The sequence below is a fragment of the Pelmatolapia mariae genome, linkage group LG22 (assembly GCF_036321145.2).
Source record: "Pelmatolapia mariae isolate MD_Pm_ZW linkage group LG22, Pm_UMD_F_2, whole genome shotgun sequence".
NCBI lineage: Eukaryota > Metazoa > Chordata > Actinopteri > Cichliformes > Cichlidae > Pelmatolapia > Pelmatolapia mariae.
This window is the reverse complement of record NC_086245.2, coordinates 32,331,508-32,352,755: the sequence shown is the minus strand read 5'-3', so window position 1 is coordinate 32,352,755 and position 21,248 is coordinate 32,331,508. Positions and strand designations below refer to the sequence as shown.

General features: G+C 37.1%; 1 protein-coding gene and 1 long non-coding RNA gene across 13 annotated transcripts in view; one reads left to right on the top strand and one right to left on the bottom strand.

Annotated features, from left to right (window-relative positions):
• Window positions 1-12,954, bottom strand: part of atat1 (alpha tubulin acetyltransferase 1) — a 29,683-nt gene extending 16,729 nt beyond the window's left edge. For 11 of the 12 annotated variants that reach the window (XR_010573718.1, XR_010573719.1, XM_065471390.1 and 8 more), the window contains exons 1-7: window positions 12,599-12,954; window positions 11,597-11,657; window positions 3,716-3,807; window positions 3,384-3,441; window positions 2,597-2,710; window positions 2,308-2,409; window positions 785-830 (exon numbers count right to left, since the gene is read on the bottom strand). Coding sequence is in view for 10 of the 12 variants with exons in the window: in XM_065471390.1 (XP_065327462.1) it covers window positions 785-830; window positions 2,308-2,409; window positions 2,597-2,710; window positions 3,384-3,441; window positions 3,716-3,807; window positions 11,597-11,657; window positions 12,599-12,690 (565 nt within the window). In the remaining 2 variants the exon portion in view is untranslated. Of the gene's footprint in view, window positions 1-784; window positions 831-2,307; window positions 2,410-2,596; window positions 2,711-3,383; window positions 3,442-3,715; window positions 3,808-11,596; window positions 11,658-12,598 lie in introns of those variants that run through there. The other variant, XM_065471398.1, reaches the window with a different exon arrangement.
• A 2,260-nt stretch (window positions 12,955-15,214) lies between these two features.
• On the top strand, window positions 15,215-20,030 carry LOC135933292 (uncharacterized). Its single transcript, XR_010573713.1, has 4 exons — window positions 15,215-15,452; window positions 15,640-15,749; window positions 17,521-17,599; window positions 18,797-20,030. It is a non-coding gene; the product is annotated as an uncharacterized LOC135933292 (long non-coding RNA).
• Window positions 20,031-21,248: the final 1,218 nt, after the last annotated feature.

The following is a 21,248-nucleotide window of genomic DNA, read 5'->3' as shown; positions in this document are numbered from 1 at the left end:
CCAGCACCCGGTGAGCAGTCTGAAGGGATGTACCTTGCTCAGGGGTACCTGAGGGTAGCTGTTCAGTGGTGCTAGTTTCAGTCATTATGCAAATGCTGTTTAAGAGGTTGGAGAAACCCGCAGTCAGGTAAGATTGATGAAGACAAAAAAAAAAAAAAAAAGAGATTGATGAAGACACTTGGATGAGTGACGAAATGATTCCCCCACTGGAAACACTTATATAGTGCGTTTTTATTCTACCTGAGCACCCAAAGCACTCTATGCAGCTTCTCTCGTTCATCTGTTTACACAAGCACATATTCATACATCAATCGATGAATCACAAAGCAAGTTGGGTTTAGTATCTTGTCTAAGGATATTTGGCACACAGAGTGGGGCAGTCAGGGATTGAACCACCAACCTTCCAATTAGTAGATGACCTTCTCTACCCACTGAATCTACTGCAGGTGGCTTTTTTTCTTCCACAGAGACATATTTGACAAAACTTTGTGTTTACTTTGTGTGTAAGCACCTATTTACTTTAAAACTACTAGATGTAGTGTGTTAAGTATTATATAACTGAACTCATAATGTTCTTGTACTGAACCACCAGTGTTAACTAATATATACAGAAATATCAAGAATGCTAAGAAAACACAGGCTCCACCAGTAAGGATTTCATTTTTGGAGCTGCTTGTTGGGAGACACCTCATAACTTATGTTAACACAAAGCAGATATAATTTAATAATCCCTTGCAGAACAGCAAAAACCACAGCGATGGGATCAAAGTGGCAAAAAAGTTACCTGCTCTGTTGAGGAAGAAGCCTTCAAAAACCACAAAGTTATTGACCTGGACAGAATAATAAGAAAACAGATCACTAACATTTCTTATGAAGTTAACTAGGTAAGTAGATAACCATCTGTGTCCTGATAGCCCCTGCATTTCCAGTCTTAGTGGTGTGTCTACCAATAACATCCCTACACTGTAACCTATGATGTAACCTGATATGCAACTCCTGAGAAAAGTAATTGCACGTCAGGTTGACACAGTCTGCAACAATTTTGAATGGGTTGGTCAGCACTGTCAATTCCTCCTGTGCATTTCCAGCTACTTTTTCAACGCAGTTTTATAATTTATCAGTAAGAGAATAACAATCACAGTCTCAGTATAAGAAATAATAATGGTAGCATCAATATAAGGACTCACAAACGTCAGAAAATTCCTGGTGGGAGATGAAACTACCTGAATGAGGGAATGCACAGAAAAGTAGAAAAACTAGAGGGACAAATAGGTTTGACCCCAAAAAACTGATCACATCAACAAGCAAGCACCTAGGAAGGAAAATTTTTTTTTGTCCGTTGGCTGCATATGAAACTTTGGGAGATGACCCAATGATAATATACCAGCAAAAATGCAGGCAGCAATGTCCGCCACTTACAGTTCGGTTATAGTCTCTAAAAGGTCTAAATCAGGCCTTTGTAATTTCCTTATTTGAACTTACAACTCATCTCATCCGTAGTCTTTTGGGATGTGGAAACCAAGTGTGTAACTAGTGTTGTCTAGCTTATATTCTGTATACATCTTTCAGGTGCATCTCACTGTGTTCCTTCTGATATCAGTGCATGCACAGGTGTCACCACTTTTCAAATCAGGGATTTCCTGATTTTCTTAATGTATAGGAAGATTGAAAGTAGTAATTAGTTGATAATGTCAATTTCAATGGAATCCAGTATAGAAACACTTGTTTGATCTTTGACATGAAGCGGCAAAACTAAACTTCATTAAAAACACATGAAAAGCAGGCTGATAACTCCCCCTTTGTCAGATGAGTTACATATATATTTTTACTGCAACCCTACTGTTTAAATTCAAGTAATGCAATTACTGTAAGGTGATATAATTTTGAATAATTTGAATTGCGCATTGGATGTTTTTGTCTTGTGCTGGCATTGTTTTTCTTATTTTGGTCCCTTCTCTTCTCAGTCAGTTTCTTATCTAAATTTACCTTGTCCTAAGATGTAAAGCTATTAACTGATTATATTATATAAACAGCTTCTGGGTACCCTGTCTTCCCAGAAATTCCACCGCAGATAAACTTGTAAACAAGCATTTATTTTACAATAGAGAAGCAGTAGTATTAAAAATAGCCAAAATTGAAGAGGAAAGAGGAGGGAGCAAGATTAGCCTAATTATAGCCATGATAACAAGGGAAGCCCCACTAAAAGTCAAATGAAAAACTACAGGGTTTTCTTTTGCTCTCCAGAGGTAATAAAGTTTAAAATTTGCTTTAAAAAAGTGTAATGACTGTGTGAAGTGCAGCCTGTACCTGAGGAACACTCTGTGTGAGGCAGTAATGCTTTGCCAGGAAAGACAGGAATTTAGGTGAAGGCCGGTCATAAGCCATCAGCACTGGCTCTAAATTCTTGTGCTACAGGTGGGTGATGGAGAAAAACAGAGAAATAAAAACATGCAATTACTGATAAACACACAGCAATGACCTGCAATACTAGTGTCATCATTTTAGGTACCACTATCATATCATTGCAGTTTTTAGCTCTTTTTGTGAAAGGTCTGATGTTTCAGATGATTTCAGGGATTCCTAAAGTATTCTCTACCTGTAGCATGAAGTTAAATAGCTCAAGCCCATAGCCATTTCGCTGCAGGTTCTCTGCTATGTAAAAATCCAAAACACACAGTGGTTCTGCCTCTACGTGCACACCTTGCCGGTCCTGTGGAGGAAATATAGCAAGCATACCTGAAAAGCTTTTCAGAAAGTCAAATACAGATCAAAGCAAGGCCGAAAGGAAAGAAGTTAAAAGGAAATTGAAAAAAAATATACCGTAGTTTTCGGGTCATAAGCCGCTACTTTTTTCCCACACTGTGAACACTGCGGCTTATACTGACATGCGGCTAATGCATATTTTTTTTTCATGCGGCCAAAAACATTTTGTCTGGTAACAGTAGACCAATAAAATTGATAAGTAGTATATATACAGTATATATTTTTACCGGCTGTTAAGAGACGTTGTAATGTTGTTTGTGCACTGTTCCGAAAAAACCATAAGCAAAGTCATTTGTGTGTTACCGATACGTACGTATACTTAAACACGGCTGTGTTACAGGCGCCATTCGAGGAAAAAAAGCATTTGCAGTATGTATTTTTGTATCTTACCATAACGTTTATGTTACCATGTTTATGTTACCTTACGGATTAAATTAAACGTTAAAAATCCTCACGTGTAATATTTCTGTGTGAATATCTCATATTACAAGTGAAACGCATACGGCTTAAAATCCGGTGCGGCCTGTACAAGTACAAAATTGATTTTCTTTCTAAAATTAGAGCATGCGGCTTTTAATCAGGTGTGCTCTGTAGTCCGGGATTTACGGTAAGTGACTCACCAGCAAAAATAACTTCTTGTAGCCAACCTTCAGAAATCCCACAACCACACCACGTCCTCTGTAGTTAGGAGACAGGAATAGGGGTTAGTTTGACTTGGCAATGAGTAATACAAATATCTACTTTGTTTTTCGATTTGGATGCTCTGAGGTGAGCTCCTGTGATATGCATTAAAAACAGTGTCTTTTATGTCTCAATACTACAGTACATGATTTGTTATTTCAACATGACTCAGCTGACCAGGTCCCGCTGGAAAACACCAACTCAGTCAATCCAGACAGAAACAGTGAAGCTGAATAATGAGTGAAAGCTGAGGAAGGGATATGAGATGTACCCGCTGCTCTCTCCATCCTTAAGAAGATAGAGCTGATGCTTCTGGGTCTGCAGCTTGGAAGCACTTGTTATAGGTGCTGTGAGCTGTTGGGCCTGAGGGAAAAAAGAATGAGAATTCTTAAAAATAGAAACAGATGTCGTTGGAATTTGTCAGTTGAGCTGACACCATTCTTTGCAGACATCAATGTCAAAGTTCAAGTTGAAAGCTATACATACACACTACCAGTCAAACATTTGGACACACCTATTCATTTTACCAGGCTCAGGGAGGGGCAGCCATCTGCCTTGACCGGTAGGATTCAGGGTCACCTGATCCATCCACCTGAACTTTAGCAAAAAGTTTTAAGCCTAATCTTAAAAGTAGAGATAATGTCTGTCTCCCAAAATCCAAAATGAAAGCTGGTTCCACAGAAGACGGGCCTGAAAACTGAAGGTTCTGCCTAACAGTTTACTTTTAAATACTATTAGAATCACAGGTAACCCTGTAGTCAGAGAGCAAAGTGCTCTAATTGGGTTATATGGTACTATAAAGTCATTAAGATAAGATGCGGTTTGATTATTCAAGTATGTGAGGAGGAGGAGGGTTTTGAATTCAATTAATTTATGTATTTATTGGAACTTTTTCAGCATCACTCCAAGATAGGACATTTCTAATTTCAGAGATATTGCACAAATTGAAGAAAGCAGTCCTACATATTTGTTTAATATGTGGATTGAAGGACATATCCAGGTCAAAAATGACTCACAGTGTTACTGGAGGCCAAAGTAATGCCATCGAGAATAAGTATCTGGTTAGATACCATATTTCTAGGAATTTTAGGGCCAAATACAATAACTTCAGATTTATCTGAATATAGAAGCAAAAAGTTAGAGGTCATCCAGGTCTTCATATCTTTAAGACATTCCTCCAGTTTAACTAATTGGTGTGTGTTATCTGGCTTCATGGATAGTTAAAGTTGGGTGTCATCAGCATAGCAGTGAAAACGTATGCTATGCCTTCTGATGATACTTCCTAGGGGAAGCATGTATAATGTATAATAGATTATTACGGTCAACAGTATCAAACGCTTCACTGAGGTCTAGCAGGACACGCACAGAGATGAGTCCACTGTCAGAGGTCATAAGAAGATCATTTGTAACCTTCACTAAAGCTGTTTCTGTGCTGTGATGAGCTCTGAAACCTGACTGAAACTCTTCAAATAAGCCATTCCTCTGCAGATGATCTGTTAGCTGTTTGACAACTACTCTTTCGAGAATCTCTGAGATGAAACGAAGGTTGGAGATTGGCCAATAATTAGCTAAGACATCTGGGTCTAGAGATGGCTTTTTAGGTAATGGTTTAACTACTGCCAGCTTGAAGACCTGTGGTACATAGCCGATTATTAGAGATAGGTTATCATATTTAAGATTAAAGCATTAATTAATGGTATGAGTTCTTTGAGCAGTCTTGTAGGAATAGGGTCTAAAAGACATGTTGATGGTTCAGCAGAGGCAATTACTGAAGTTAGCTCATAAAGATCGATTGGAGAAAAAGAGTCTAAATAAATATCAGTGGTACTGAAAGTAGCAGTAGATAATGCTACAGCTGTGAGATGATTATGAGCAATTTTTTCTCTAGTGGTTAAAACTGTATTTGTGAAGAAATCCATCAAGTCATTAATAGTTAATGTTAAAGGAATGGTTGGCTCAACGGTGCTCTGACTCAGCCTGGCTACAGTGCTGAAGAGAAACCTAGGGTTGTTCTTATTTTCTTCAATCAGTGAAGAATAGTAAGATGTTCTATATGGAACGCCAGGACTGCCATAATGAATTACTTAAATACACCATTAAATAATTAATTAAATGTGGCAATAATTAATTAAAATTGGAATTAATTAATTAAATAAATAGTTATGACACATGTAATTAATTAATTAATTATTGACACATTTAATTAATTATTTATGTATTTCACATTTTAATTAATTATTGACACATTTAATTAATTAATTATTGACACATTTAATTAATTATTTATGTATTTCACATTTTAATTAATTATTGACACATTTAATTAATTATTTAATGATATATTTATTTATTTCATTTTGGCAGTCCTGGCGCCTGGCTCTCATCATGAATTAATTTTATCTGTCAGCCTCACCCATCAAACTCAGGGGGCGGGGTTAACGCTGATCGACTCAAAACCATTGCTTTGGCCTGGTGGCCATTGTTTTTAGCACACAACAACCGGCAGAACTGAACTTTGAAAAACCCTGTTTGTGTGTCACCAAATACAGTTTTAATATTTTTTTTAGCCGAGAATGTAGTGGTTTAATCTTCATATGTGTGGTCGGTTTGTCAAGATACAGCCTCTTTGCAAAAGTGCTTCGATGATTTCGGAGATGTCTGCCCAGTCTCACGGCAAAGCGTGGGATAGACCCGCTCCCTCGCAAGCAATCAGCTGTTATTACCGCCGACAAAGCGCAGGCCCCGGTACACAGCTGTAATAATCCCCGCTGACACGGACTTCTTTTACTGAGGTTATATTTATCGGAGTGTTATTTCCTGATGTTCGTATGTGTCCTACGTGTTTCAGTCGCCAATTCTGAAGTATAACTAACATTAAAAACATGTTTAAGGAGGAGCGAGAGCAAATAAATTGGATTAACAGCTGATCTTTGGGTTTCTGTTCAGTAATCTGCGTGACCTGCGTATAAACGCATACAAGAGATAACGTTGGTGTTTCCGTCGTGTAGTAACTGCTGGCTTTAACTGTACAAAGGTTGTTCGACACTATGAAACACATAAAGACTTCATGATGTTCGGCTAATATTTTTATTGTGAATATTAATCATGAGGGTAAACGGCCCTGTACACCACGGAGCGAGGTCAGCATCTCCACGATATCTTCAGCTCTCTGAGTTAACCCAGAGTTTCCCAGCTGACTAACTGTCATCTATGAATATGTCACGGGTCATATCAATAAGATTTTACAGAAAAGCATCCTTATTACTGCCAACTATTCCAGAGACTTGAAAATCTACAGCATAAAGAACACAAAAATATAGCAGTCTAACGCAACACTGTAACAGAGATGAACCGTCAGTTTGTCGCAGATCAAAGTGGAAAGAAAGTGATCGGTTGAACAGGTGTTCGTTATCTGTGTTTTCTGCATTTTCATCAGTGTAAGACTCAGCAGCAGATTAGAATAACACTTATACATTTAATAAATTACCAAATGAATCCACGCAAGAAACGAGCAAACCTGTTCCAACAGTTTGAGTTTGTATTCCCTCAGCTGCAGACTCGCTGCTGTTTAAATGTTTGAGAGGAAGATTAGATATAAAGCAAACGTCAAACATAGACTCAGTCTGCGTTCACATTTGATATGAGGCCAGCACGTAAAGTGGCTGTGTCCTGTTTTAAGATCATACATGTAAAATTGTTGTCCAGCCGCTCCGAGTTAACTGAAGTTAACTTGGATAAATTATAGTTAAGGAGTATCACAGATAACACCCACTACACTGAAATCAGTAGGCTATTACTGAAATACACGTGCTATTTCATATAAATAGGGAGGTCCTACTAACATGTTTAGTTTTAAAGGACACCTTCCTGCCTTTAGTCTCATTCATGAGCAGTATTAGTTTTCTTCTAACATCCAGAAGTCTGCACGATGTGTTTCATAGTTTGTAACAAACCTTTGACAGTTAAACACAACATGACCGAAAAAGCAAAAAAATAAATAAATAAATGAATAAAAAGAGAGAGAGAAAAAAAATCACACAAATTATATGTTAACCTCATTTATTTTTAGTTAAGTAAACTCTAAAAATTCTAACAGATAGCTGGTGCTTAGAATACAGTTGAATAACTATTAAAAAACAGATGATATAATATTTCTGTCCAGGTTGCAGTCTGCATTATGAACATGTAGTTGGAAACTCTGCTCCTCTCGGTGGAAATGCGCCTTCTCTTTCCTCTTTGTATAAAAACATTTTAAAAGTGAGTTTAATCTCAAAATTCACTGTTAAATCCGAAACACACCAAATAAAGAAAAGCGAATAGTTCAGTCTAACACATGTGCCAGTGAACCATTAAACGTCTGTAAAACTCTGCAGTTATGAAACGTAACTTTAGCCTCAGCCAAACTGATTTGCTCAGTTGTAAATAAAACAGCGAAGTAAACGTGACCCGACAGACAAAACTTGAGTGAATTAAGTCCAGCGTTTAACCACTGAGAGCTAAAACTCAGGTGAGGTTTCAAAGCTGTGTGCGGTGATTGGACATCAGCCGCTGATAAAGTGGCTTCGCCTATAAAGTGCTCTGTAAGAAAACAAGCTCCAGCAGCTCTGCGCTCGGGAGAAATACTATATTTACTTATCTTATGCAGAAAAATGCGCTGACATTGCGTTATATCGAGCACCGGCTGCCCAGTTAAACTGTGACGATCACCAGGTAACGTGGGCGTGTTTCTTGAATTAGCAGCAGGTGTTAAACAGCTGACAGGTGAGGAGTATGCATGCAGGTAAACTGACGGTCTGTTGAGCTGATCGCTGGTGTCGTGAGAAACATGTCAGCTCGTTCTTTATGTTACAGAAGCACAGACACACAAGACCAGGCGGAAAGAGACGATCGTTCGTTGAAAATGAGAATCTGCGAATGCAACATGTGGAACACGGAGAGTGGAATATGTAAACAAACCGGTTGACGTAACCCCCTCGGTGCACTCTGCATGCTGACTGTTAGCAGAGCAGTGAAATCTCTGAAAACATCTGAGCACTTTTGCAAACATGTTCTATGCTGACAACCTGACCAGACATGTGAAGATTACGGCGCGACATTCGCGGCTAAAACACTGTTAAAAGTGTAGTTGGTGACAGAAAAACGGGGTATTTTAAAACTACACCACCACCATTGCTGCCTGTGATTTGAAATGCATTCTGGGATACCTGGCTGCCTCAAGTCTACAGAAGCAATCGATTATCTAGGATCGACCTGTTTTGACTTACTTTGCACGGCAACCAATCAAATGTTAGAGAAGCTGCATGGGCAGCGTTAACCCCGCCCCCTGAGTTTGACGGGTGAGGCTGACAGATAAAATTAATTCATGATGAGAGCCAGGTGCCAGGACTGCCAAAATGAAATAAATAAATATATCATTAAATAATTAATTAAATGTGTCAATAATTAATTAAAATGTGAAATACATAAATAATTAATTAAATGTGTCAATAATTAATTAATTAAATGTGTCAATAATTAATTAAAATGTGAAATACATAAATAATTAATTAAATGTGTCAATAATTAATTCATTACATGTGTCATAACTATTTATTTAATTAATTAATTCCAATTTTAATTAATTATTGCCACATTTAATTAATTATTTAATGGTGTATTTAAGTAATTCATTATGGCAGTCCTGGCGTTCCATAGTTCTAGCGTTACGGAGGCCTTTTTTATATAGCAGCAAACTATTTTTCCAGGCTAAATGGGGATCTTCTAAGTTTGCTTCTAAGCTGCTCTGCTCTGTTTTAGTACAAGGGACGGACTGAAGATGATAACAGTAAGTGAATTCTATTCTTAAACTTAGTTACAACACTTTCAGAAAGACATCTACAGTGATGAAATTTACTCCCCACTGCTGTGTAATCATTATTGTCAATTATTATTATTATCAATAATTGTTATTAGGAAAACATCAGACAAGAGAGGCTTTTTGGGAAACACTGTTAAATGTTCAGTTTCTATGCCATGTGTTAAAACAAGATCTAGAGTGTGATTAAAGTGGTGGGTGGGTTCTTTCACATTTTGAAAGAAGCCAGTTGAGTCCAATAACAGATTAAATGTCAAGGCTTTCCTTTGGATGTTAAAATCACCTGCAATAATCGTTTTATCCGAGAGGAGTACTAAATCGGATAAAAAGTCTGCGACATCAGACAGAAACTCCATGTAAGGCCCAGGAGGACGATGGTTTATAACAAATAAGACTGTTTTTTGAGTTTTCCAGCTAGGGTGGACAAGGCTAAGCATTCGGCTTTCAAATCAATTAAATCTTGGTCTTTGGTTGATTAATGGTGTTGAAGTTTGCTGCGGCCTCTGCTTCAAGAATGCTGATAGTTAGTATGACTCATTGTTGATTCATTTAAACTAAATGTCCAAAGACAACATCAAAACAAAAAGAAGGAAACAGAAAATTGCGCAAAAAGCAAAAATTTTAGTGACCAAAAGGAAAACCACTAATTGGTCACAAGCACAATCATATTATCGGAAAAATATACCAGCTTAAGTAGTTCAGATTAACTTGCTAGCTCTAACTATGAAGTTAAGAACAAAAAACTAAAAAATAAATAAATACATAAAATCATCTTTGAAGATATGTGAAAATCACAAAATCAATTTCAGGAACATACCTATTATGTAATAATACATAAAGTCTTGGAATAACATTCACATTTTTATAACTCCCCAAATTTTGCATTAGAGAACAATTTATACTAATTTAAAGAGAAAGTTTCTGTCATACCATTCCAGTGGTGGATGCTTATATTTAAATTACATATCAGCATAACAGCAAGCCAACCCTCTAAGCCAAATACTGAAGCTTCACACTTCTTTGTATGCTTCCCCCCCCCCTATTGTATCATGTCAAAATGAGCAGATCTGCTTCCAAAGATATCTGACACAGACACTGCCTCTTACCCCCATTTGCTCTACAAACCTTCTGTTTGGGCAGCCAGTCAGATGGAAGCTGTCCTAAAGGGACTGTTGGCCTTAACAAAAAACAAAGGACAGGAGCTAAACAAAGGATGAACTATGAACTGAGTGGCCATAATGGAGATTATTGTGAAAAGTGAATCAAAGCAGCAAAGCGAAACTACTTTAGTGGGTCCAAGAATGAAACTATCTAGTTAGACATTACCATATTCATTCTCTTTTAAGAGCCACATAAGACAAGAGAGAGTGCATAAAAAAGACCACTGACAGCAGACACAATGTGAGTTGGGTGTCAACTAAGTATGCAAGTGAAAGGCATTCTGATTCCAATTCCTGCTGCTACTCATCCTTAGTAAACCAAATATGTACAATGGACAATGCACAGCTATAACGGATGGAAGAATGATCAGGCCTTACTGTGTATGCGAATGATGGGTGCTTTCAACAAAATAATACTTGCAGTCATCCAGCAAAATTCATACTGGACTTGCTTTAAACACTTAAGTAAAATGATGATATTGTGACCAAAACTGCATAATTACAATTCCATTAAATATATGAGGGTGTGAACTGGGTTATTGTTCTTCATTGGAAATGGGAGCTTCTCTAATCTATCTGCTTGCGCTTACCTGAATCTGATGTGAAATATATAGGGTCAATAACACACAGACTGGCTGAAACAAACATTACAGCAGGATGCTTTTTCTGTATTAATACACTCATTATCTGCTATTGAGTGACATGAGTGAATTTAGTGTTTCATTTAACAGTCACATAAGATTAATCATTTCATGTCCCAACTGAACTGGAAAACACAGCTCAAGAAATACTGAAGGTAACATAAATAGCAATATTTCGATGTCGCCAATCAACTGTGCATTGTGATTTTGACTGGACATGTCAGGGGATACACTGCGATGTTAGACAGTGTACACACAAACATAAAAGTTTGACTTGTGGGTTGACTTGTTTAGAAGATGATAGGAATTCATAAAGAGCTGACATTAGCTTGTTCTAAAAATAAAAAAGGAAAGCAACTGTTCAGAGCAGTCTGAATCCTGAGCTTTTGACTAAAAGCAAAATAGTAACATACATATGGCAGATAATAAAAATAGCAGAATATTCCCTTTTGACATGTGCCTTTACACAGAAAAATAAGCGGACTACACAGACTCACCTTTGCTGAGGCCCTCCCAAGTTCATCAATAACTGTGGCTATGTGAGCTTGAAGATCTGGCCTGCAAAGAAATTGCAGAGCAGAATATTATTAGATAAGAGGCTCATTTTCACTTTTTATATTCCAGACACTCTACCTCTTTCTCACAGTACATCTAAATGCAGGATACCAGATGGCCCATAGGCATGATAAAAGTCTGTTTCCCTGCCTAATCAGGCCACTTCTGTTCATTCATGTTTGTTTGTTTTTTTCTAAAAAAAAAAAAAAAGGGGGCAGTGTCCCTGGCCCCTTGCTTTTTCACATAGGGCCAGGTAGTTTATCACACAAAGATCAGCCGAAGAGTTCACAGATTTGTGATTTATGTTCTATTTACATTATACATGGTTCTGCTTACAGTTGAGGTCAGAAGTTTACATACATCCATTATGGGCATGTCATAATGTAGAATGTGACTTGTAGTCTGAAGACGTCTGACTGGTCAGAAAGAGCGGTCATTAAGACCAGTCACATCCTGGCAAGCTTAAGCCTTAGTGCACCTTGTGTGGAGCACATTGCTGAACAACTAAGCAATTTCCTGTCATCTGACGGTGATAGTTTCCCAAATACTTGTACTTATGTGCAATTGTTTGACTTGGTGATCTCAGAATCTGCAGTTGTTTAGACATGGCTCCAACAGATCTTCCCAACTTGTGTAAATCTACAATTCTTTCTTCCTTACTGAGATCCCTGGGGTCCAATGAGTGCTATCAATCAAATCTTTCTTATGGAGGAAAAGTGGGACTCAATCATGATCACCAACGAAAAGTCAATAAGCCTTGGCCGTGTAAACTTAAAAAGATATTGTAGCACCACATTAGAATATTTAAGTAAGTTTAAGTACATATTTGAGCCTGTATGTATATTTTTGGTATTGTGCTATATAAGTCTGAATTGAACCGAGTGTCTGACTGAATGTAAACTGTAAAATACTATCAAAAAGATTCGAAAACCTTTGAAACTTGCCTTCCTGTACATTTGCGGCCTGCAACCAAGGTCTGGTCCAAGATAGAGATCCTCTCGGAGAATAATTGGTTTATGTCAAAAGGAAACTCCATAGTAAAAAACTGGCAAGGCAGCTATAATGTTATCAAACTGGCTAAAGCTAGCTAACGGTGCACTGCACGGACACTCTCCTACTGTCTAACGAAGATAGCTTGTTAGTGCAAGGGCATCAGAGCTCGCTGATAATAGCCCCAGAACAACGCTTCGAAATTACACTCACAGAATTTGAGAGATACTACATATTGCTCTAATAGTTGCAAATACAAACACTTGCTATATACATGGTGACTGCAGCTCTATTGTGTCTGTATGACTACGGCTCAGTCACTCCCTGGCAACATGAACCGTAGTATCAGTAAAAGACGTTGTTGTCAATCTGATGTACACACACTGAGCTCATTTAAGCCGAATTAACACCTTTGAACATTCCCAAGAAAAGGTGAAAGAAAGGGTGAAGACAAATTGCGTGATAATCACATTACATGTAAGCTTTTTATCGTTATTAAAATTGTACGGAAATTTTGGGGGAGTAGTTTCTCTCAGGTTTACGGTAAATTGACGAGGCAGAAAGAGGTTAAAGTGATTTGATAGCCTGATTCGTTTTACAGATACTACCTGCAAAAAATCTGTACTACTGATGAAAAATAATATACAGGATCATTTTATAATGACAGATAACATATTTACAAATTCCATGAATTGGTTTATCAATCTAACTAAAGGAAAAGGGCTTGTGTTTGCAGCATATTATCAGTCACAAATATGTAATGGCAACTGATTCTACAGAGGGAGACAAAACTGTAATATAACAACATATTGTAATGTAATATTTTAATGATTTAAACACCCCCCACATATGTATTTATTATGGATTTTCTATAATCAATCAAAATTACACACAGGTTCAGATATACACATACTCATGGTAGTGTTTGCATACCCCCGTTTTTGCTGCCTTATCTGTAGCAGCTTTGTTGCTTTCAGCCTGTATTATATGTTAACTATTTGATTAATATTATATTTTTTGTCTTCCTTTGTAAAACTAGCTCCTTTGTTGCCTGTAGATTTATTCTTATTAATGTTTGGTCAGCTCTTGCCAAAGGTGCCCATTTGATACGAATGTGTTGGTACCTAGATTATGAAATCCTTACTGACTTAATAAGGTGATAACCACAGTAGTTATTTTGATTGGAATAAGTGAAACCAGATTATACCCTGGTTCTGTTGAAGTTGCTTTGAAACTGACTTAGGTAAAACTCTTTGTTAGTCTGTTAAAATCTAGTTGTCAAAACCTAGACATGTATTTAAATAGTGCAACAAATAAATAAATAAACCAGCCACTCTTTTACCTTGATGGAATGCATCATGAGGTCAAGAAAAGGCCCATAGGAGGCATAGCTAGAGATGGACAAGGTGACGGTGTTAAGATTTCCATTGGGAGTGTCCAGGAGGGACAGGATTAGAAAGTATATAAATAGAAGTATATAAGAAGGAAATGCTACATGGTTTGAGAGAAGAACACATAAAACCTGCACTTCAACAGTATTATAGTGGTTATTACATTACTAGCATCTTAATTGGGACTGCTATTTTTTGAGCCACTAATTTATGTTTCCCTTAGCAGAATACCAGTTATGACTAAAATGAACTGGCTTTTATGGTCCCAGGGTTTTTGTACTTTTGTTTTTGTTTTTTTTTGTGAGGTTTTGTATGAGGTTTATTTTCATGCCCATGTTTTTTAATCTCTAAATACAAAGATGATTGAAAAGATGGGGTGACAACCTCAGTTGGAGGCTGTGTAACTTCTGTTAGGAATGGAATTCCCAAATGATGGATGAGCACCATGATTTAGTGCAGGCGCAGCAATGTCGTCCTCTACTGACATTACATTTGCATCGACAGAACTTGCATTAGTCAGTAGATGGGATGTACTGTCAAAAGACAAAGTCATCTATGCTCCAATAATCAACAACAGGGTTAGTATTACATTTTCTGAGGAGCTGAAGATTGTAAATAGTACTTGTCAAGGAAGTACCTTGTAAATGTTCAGCAGAGTGGGAAAAGAGTTCTTGTCATCTGGAAATAAGGAAGAAATCTTGTGTATATGTTCTACTAAATTCAAAAGGCTTTGCAGAATGTGGGCTAATGATTGGGTTTTAAAATATCCACTGATTAAAAAAGGAAAATAAAGGAAAAGACCTGACCTGATGTTTGCCAGATAAACATCTAAAATATATGAAAGGAACCTTGAGTAAGCCAAGTAGTTTAGATTTCTTGAAATGTGGCTAAATGAGAGAATGATTGATGGAGAACAGAACAGCATTTTATTAACCAGAAACAGAAACTATATGTTTATAAATGAACGATGGCAAAGCTTATGGAAAACGAGCAAGTCTTACTTCACATGATCACTTCACAATACAGCAATACAGCAGAAAAAAATGCCTGTCTTGGATAATAATAACAGTAGATGGCAGCAATGTGCCACTGAGTCGCCTAGTCTGCCCAATCCAAAGGAGCAGAAGCGCAACGACGAGGTAAACCCCAGTTCTCACGAGACTCTGCGTGATTCAACATGGCTACGACCTGTTTGTGGAAAGTAAACAAACTAACTACTGAGCCAACTACATCTCTCTCTACATTATCAAGGTTTCAACCTAGAGGAGCTGGACTATTATATCGATTCCTACTCCGAACAATTATTCACAAGGGTAAAGAACGAAAAACTAACGGAGCCGCTCCAAACCCGACTCCATCATCAAAACGATCACTGGACTCATTCACCGACTGGACAACCCAGAAGCAGCTGAATGAAGTACAAATACTTTTTTTCCCCCAACTTTGTTATTTTCCAATTCTCTATGAATGGGCCTTGATCTCTCACGGTCCTTAATTAACGGTCATGACAATTTGCATACTAATTATCATGAAATTGATGTCATGGTCTATTGTTCATTCAGTGGTGCTAGTTTCAGTCATTATGCAAATCTGCTGTTTATAAGGCTGGGGAAACCTGCAGTCAGCTGAGACTGAAGAAGTTACTTGGTTGAGTGAGGAAACGTTTCTTCCACTGAAAACGCTACGTCCAGATGAACAGAATCAATTTTCTGGGGTAAATGAAAGCAGTGATGTGTGTAGACAAACTCTATATTGATGGACAGCTTTTATGCTTGAAAATAGTAAAATGGTGAAAACGCTTTGGCTGTATAAATGCAACTACGCAATATACCATAAAATATGAAACCTAATCACAATCCAGTCATAGAGTTTTTGATCCAGAAGGCCAGTTTATAGTATTTGCATTGCAATGGTCCTAACAAAGATTGTGCTTCATAAAATGTTCTCTTCACTAAGCAACCTGCCAACCTCAGAACTTATAATAGCTGGTGATTAATGCTGTGTTGAATCCAATAATGGAGAGATCTGACATTTCTGCTAATAAAATAACACAACAATCCACTGTAATGTAAAAGAATACATGAAAAATTATGCCTTTGTTATTGTTGGAGGTTACACTTTCCACTTGATCAAGAATACACACCTTAATTCTGCAGACATAAATGATGTTTTTATTAAGTTTTACATTAATTTATACACCTCTTACTTTGACCCAGATATTAAAGATATTTGCAAAGTCATCAGTACGTCACACTAACTGATGCACTTGATTTCTGGAGCATGGCCCAGCAGGTTCTCAGTTTTGGAGGAATAATGTGGTTGCTACAGACCATGTGGTATTAGTTCATCAGCTCAATTTTAAATTCAGGATTCAGTACATTTACTTTGTATAGTAATTTGTACAGTATATGTACAAAATAGAGCATTAATAAGTCAATCCAGGGCAAAGTAATGTCACAACACTGCATTTATAATACAGAAATACAACCATGAGACAAAAACAGCAAGAAATGAAACCAAAACTAGAAAAGCATTTCCTGAAGAAACTGCAGTGTGAATGCTGATAGTTGAATGTTTTGAGCTGAAATGTAATAACTGCTGGAATGTTAAGTTAAAAAATGTTGAATGAGCTGAAATACACAGAATCATTCACTTGAAGGTTAATGTTCAAAACTGCTGAAAGCTGAAGTTCACACAGACGAAGTTTCAAAGAAGGAAAGCAGCTGAACAGGTTTGACATGTACATTAGAAAAAGCTGACTAATGACAAAAGAAAATTTAGAGTCAGAAAACACCTGAATGATTATTGAAACCTCATATTCTCTTCAGAATAGTGGAATTATGTATTTTAAATGTCTAAACTCAAGAATCACAGATGAAAAAAGATGCTTGCATGTCTATTCTAATCTGCCGTGTGTGTAGATCACTGCAGGAGGAAGCAGGCAGGCAGGAGGAATCCTGAAGTAGAGCTGGGTTGATGGTAATAAAAGTGGAACTAAAGTCCACAAAAAGTAGCCTGGCATAAGTTCCTGCACAGTCCAGATTGTCTGTCAGAAAAGAGCTCATCCAAATCTTTGGAAAGTCATCAACAGACCTGTGGAGTGTGTGTGTGAAATGCTGGGAAAACCAGAAAAACAAAGAATTAAGATAAAAGAATGAGCAACAAATCAGAAACCCAAAATTCATCAATCATCAGAACTCAGAACATGACATGCTTTTTACAAACTTTTAAAAGGCTTATAGATATCTAGAAAGCTACAAATACACAATATATTTTAACATTAATCAATACCAGCAGTGATATTCTAAATATGTCAAACCACTGTGATCTACCCCTCCTCCGCCATTATGTCAAACGCATTTGTGTTGCAATACACCTCACAACAGGAACAAACATGCACGTAACATCTTGTGGTTTAGTTGTGAAAAGGAGACAGGAAACACCAGTATCGCAAACAATTTCTTTCTACCTGGTTTCATCCACAGCTATAAAACTCCACAGGACTTCCTGCTCCCTTCCACTCCTTGATTCCTTTCTGAGCAACCACTGGCCTTGCCCAGACAGGTAAGTTGAAATAATGGACAATGAGATGATGCAGTAACTATTGCCTCAGCCCCAGTTGCATAACTCTGGTTTTTCCTTTTTCCCAAAGTCATCACATTATCTTAAATTCATGTGGTTACTTGTCACCCATGTGACTTGACAGTATTTATAGTTTTTAGAAAAGAGTTTTGTTTTCATTTCCTATTTGGAAAGAGGTCACCTGGTTCACTGATTCACTTCAATTCAGTTGGCTTCTACATAAAAGCAAAAGAACAGAAAAGAAAAATAAAAGTAAATACTCCCTATAACCAAACCCAATGGCTGTTTTTAACATATGTGCTAAAATCTGGTATCCAGCATATCTAGCTAGCTAGCTAGCTATCTTTTTTCTCCCAGAGAAAGATAGATACTATAGATAGATAGATATGTTAGTGTATACATATACTTTCCAAAGTAAAAATCAAATGATTTCAAAGAAAAAGGGGCCATTAACCACATGTTAATCATCTAGTGGGAAGCTTAAAAGCACGATGACTGTTAGAGCATCACATTAATGTACGAGGTGTCACATCAGTGTGTAATATTCATTCACATGCTCCCATATACCCCACCCTGTGACAGCTGGAGTAGGTTCCCGCAACCCTGCAACTGTGAATTAGATAAGAAGTTATATGAAATTGGTTGGAGGGATGGATGGACTTTCATGCACTGTACATTACTACTGTGGAAAATTGTGTTTGTGTGAATCTGTTACAATACATTTTGATAAATCCATTTGTATCCATTTTCTGGCTCCACTAAATTAAAAATTTATCTTGGTGCACAAAACTACACTGATAAATAAGAGTTTATTTATTTTGGAATTTTCCCTGTTTAAAAGTGAATCAAACCAAGAAGGTAAAGCACTGGGGTTTTCCCTCTTCTGTCCTTAGATAACCTATCATCATCATCAGCCTGAAACCTTCCTTTCTCTCCTTTCAAGTGGTTACAGTTGTTATATGAGTGATTCATGGTTGTTTCCCCTAAAATTGAATGGGGCATTTATTCTGTAGAATAAAGGCCACACGGATTAACAAAAATTGAGAGTTTCACCATCTGCTGGTACCCAGAAGAGATTGGAAATGATTGTACAAACCATTTACAGTTTAGTTTGGTTAAAATTCTTGAACTAAGCGAAGTGATTTGAATAAGTGTAGTAACTTCCAATTTCTATTTCAGCTAATCTCTGCTTTGCTTCCTGTCTTCACACAAGTGCTCAAGACTCTGTAATCCAAGACCCAAGAATGTGAGAAGTAGTTATAGTTTTGCATTATGCATCAGATCTGGCTCTTTCAACCCCACAGAGGGTCTTTTCCATATACAGATTAAAGTTTCTGCAGCCAGAGGTCAGCAAGCCAAGGTCTCTGTCCTTGTTTGAGTCATGATGCTAGCATGATGCCCACTCAACCAACATCTACTTAGTCCCTATAGGTGCAGGTCACCAGGAATTTAAAAATTTTCCATCCAAGCCTGGCTCCATGAACACATTTTTTATCTGACCCTCACGAGAGGGTCAGATAAAATGTGACAATAATAACAAAATGTTGCAACAACAATAATAATAACCTCTGTAGATAAACTGCAATTTGTGGGTAATAGCCGCAGTATAACATGCCAATTTTTAAACACATTTTTCATCAAAACCTTTCTAGAGAGAAGATTTCCACATCATATTTTTGGTGAGCTATTTATCTACTAGAGCTTTTTGAATCCTGTCTTGTAAAGAGGAAGCTGAGTAGTGGGCCATTCTACAAAAAGCACTGTGTATTCCTCTTCTCTCAGGGAATGTATCAAGTCTTTTTTTAGATAAAGGGAGTTTGATTCTCGTGGCAGTTTTAGAAAGAGAAAAAAGCATGACAAGCAGACTGATGTACTGCAACATGAGGGGAGTTTTTTTTTCACATCCTTTTGCTAAACAAAATACCAAACTCTCTGTGTGTAAGTGGGCCGTAGACCACATGAGGGGCAGTTTCTGAGGAAAGAAAAAAATTTAAATAAAATTTCTGTCTTGTTGTTGCGTATACTCCCCTGCTGCTGAAGTTCACCCTCTATGGAAAACCATGTTTAGTCATTTTCACTGAATGACATATAAAATGATACATGGAAACATAAAAATGTGTTATAAAGTATCTTTGTTTATTTGAATGCATCTTGACATCTTTGATTCCTCTTCTCCTTTTCAGTGTTTTAGTTGATTGTGTTAGATTTTATCTTGGTATGTGTCTGTGACAATAGAAACAGTCTCCAAACAGTTTGTGGTTTGTGCATGGTCTTTTATTCCATGGCCAGTTTTGTAAACTAAAATAGCACTGAAAGAGTTTTGTGGAGTTACAGTAAAGGGTTGTACTTTGCCTTCCGGTTAAGGCAGATTTGGAGACATCTTAGTTCTTGTAATAAAGTTGGATATCATTGCTGCTATAAGACAATAAAACTAAATTAAAACAGATGAACTGTTTTGAGTATTCTGGATTTGATGTATGTATTTATTTTAACCTTTGATGGTTTAACATATTTGTAGTCCACATAGTGAACAATAGCTGACAGTGTGTTACTGTGTTTCTTCCATAACTGTTTCAAGTGTACTTCAGCCAGTTTTTTGTCTGCCTTTCAGATGTTTCTTACACTAAAAGTTATTTTTATTGTCTGTAATAATAATTAACAACAGCTAGCATCTCATCAGTTAACATTCGCCATTTTGGAAACATGCCAAGCCAAATTATCTAACATAATACAGTGTGAGTAGGATGTGACTACACAGTAGCATCAAATGCTGATAGTAAAACTTCTGTGTGTGACTGTGTGCCAGAATTAGTGCTGTATGACTAGTTGAAGGTGGTTTGCAATATGCTTTAAGTGAGTGATCAAATTAGAAAAGGTCTATATAAATGTAGTCCACCACAGACATCAAGTGTCACCAATTTAATCATGTCAGTGTCCTTCAGAATCTATTACTCTGTCCACTGTCTAATATATGTTGAACAAGTCCTTTCTAAAGAGAGCAAATTTGTTTCATATTCAGCAGTGCTAATGTTGTGGCCATCAGTGTAAGAAGTAAACTTTCTGAATTTGATGTGCCGTGCTGTCGCTATGAGTCTTCCTGTGGGCTTTGTGGGCACTCAATTTTTATTTATGCAAATATATTGGTTTTAGCTGATAAAACTCAACTGTTTGCAACCTCTCTGTCTATCTTACTGGTCACATTTCTTTCCTGTTTCCCATAGCTGTTTCATAGCTAATACAAATATATACATATATGATAGATATAGAAAAATAGAGCTCATCTTATCTTGACCACCACTGGTGACATCATTTAACACCTTAAGATGCTACTCCACCCAAAATATAGTTTGAGCATGAAAGGCTCACTCTCGCATGAAGATGACTGTTAAAAACTTGCAGCTTAATGAATAAAGACAGACATTCTCCATGGTGACTGTGATACAGTCACAAAGCCTCCCCAATAGGCATGGCTGTTTTACACAACTGTTATTTTGTAAGCTCATGTGAAAGGGATATCATATGTTCTTCTACATTATCTCTGTAGAGAAGGTTTTTAAGGTTTGTTCGTTTTGGTGTTGTGAAACCCTCTGGGTAGCTGTTTTTAAACTATGGGCCAGAGATAAGCCTGAGG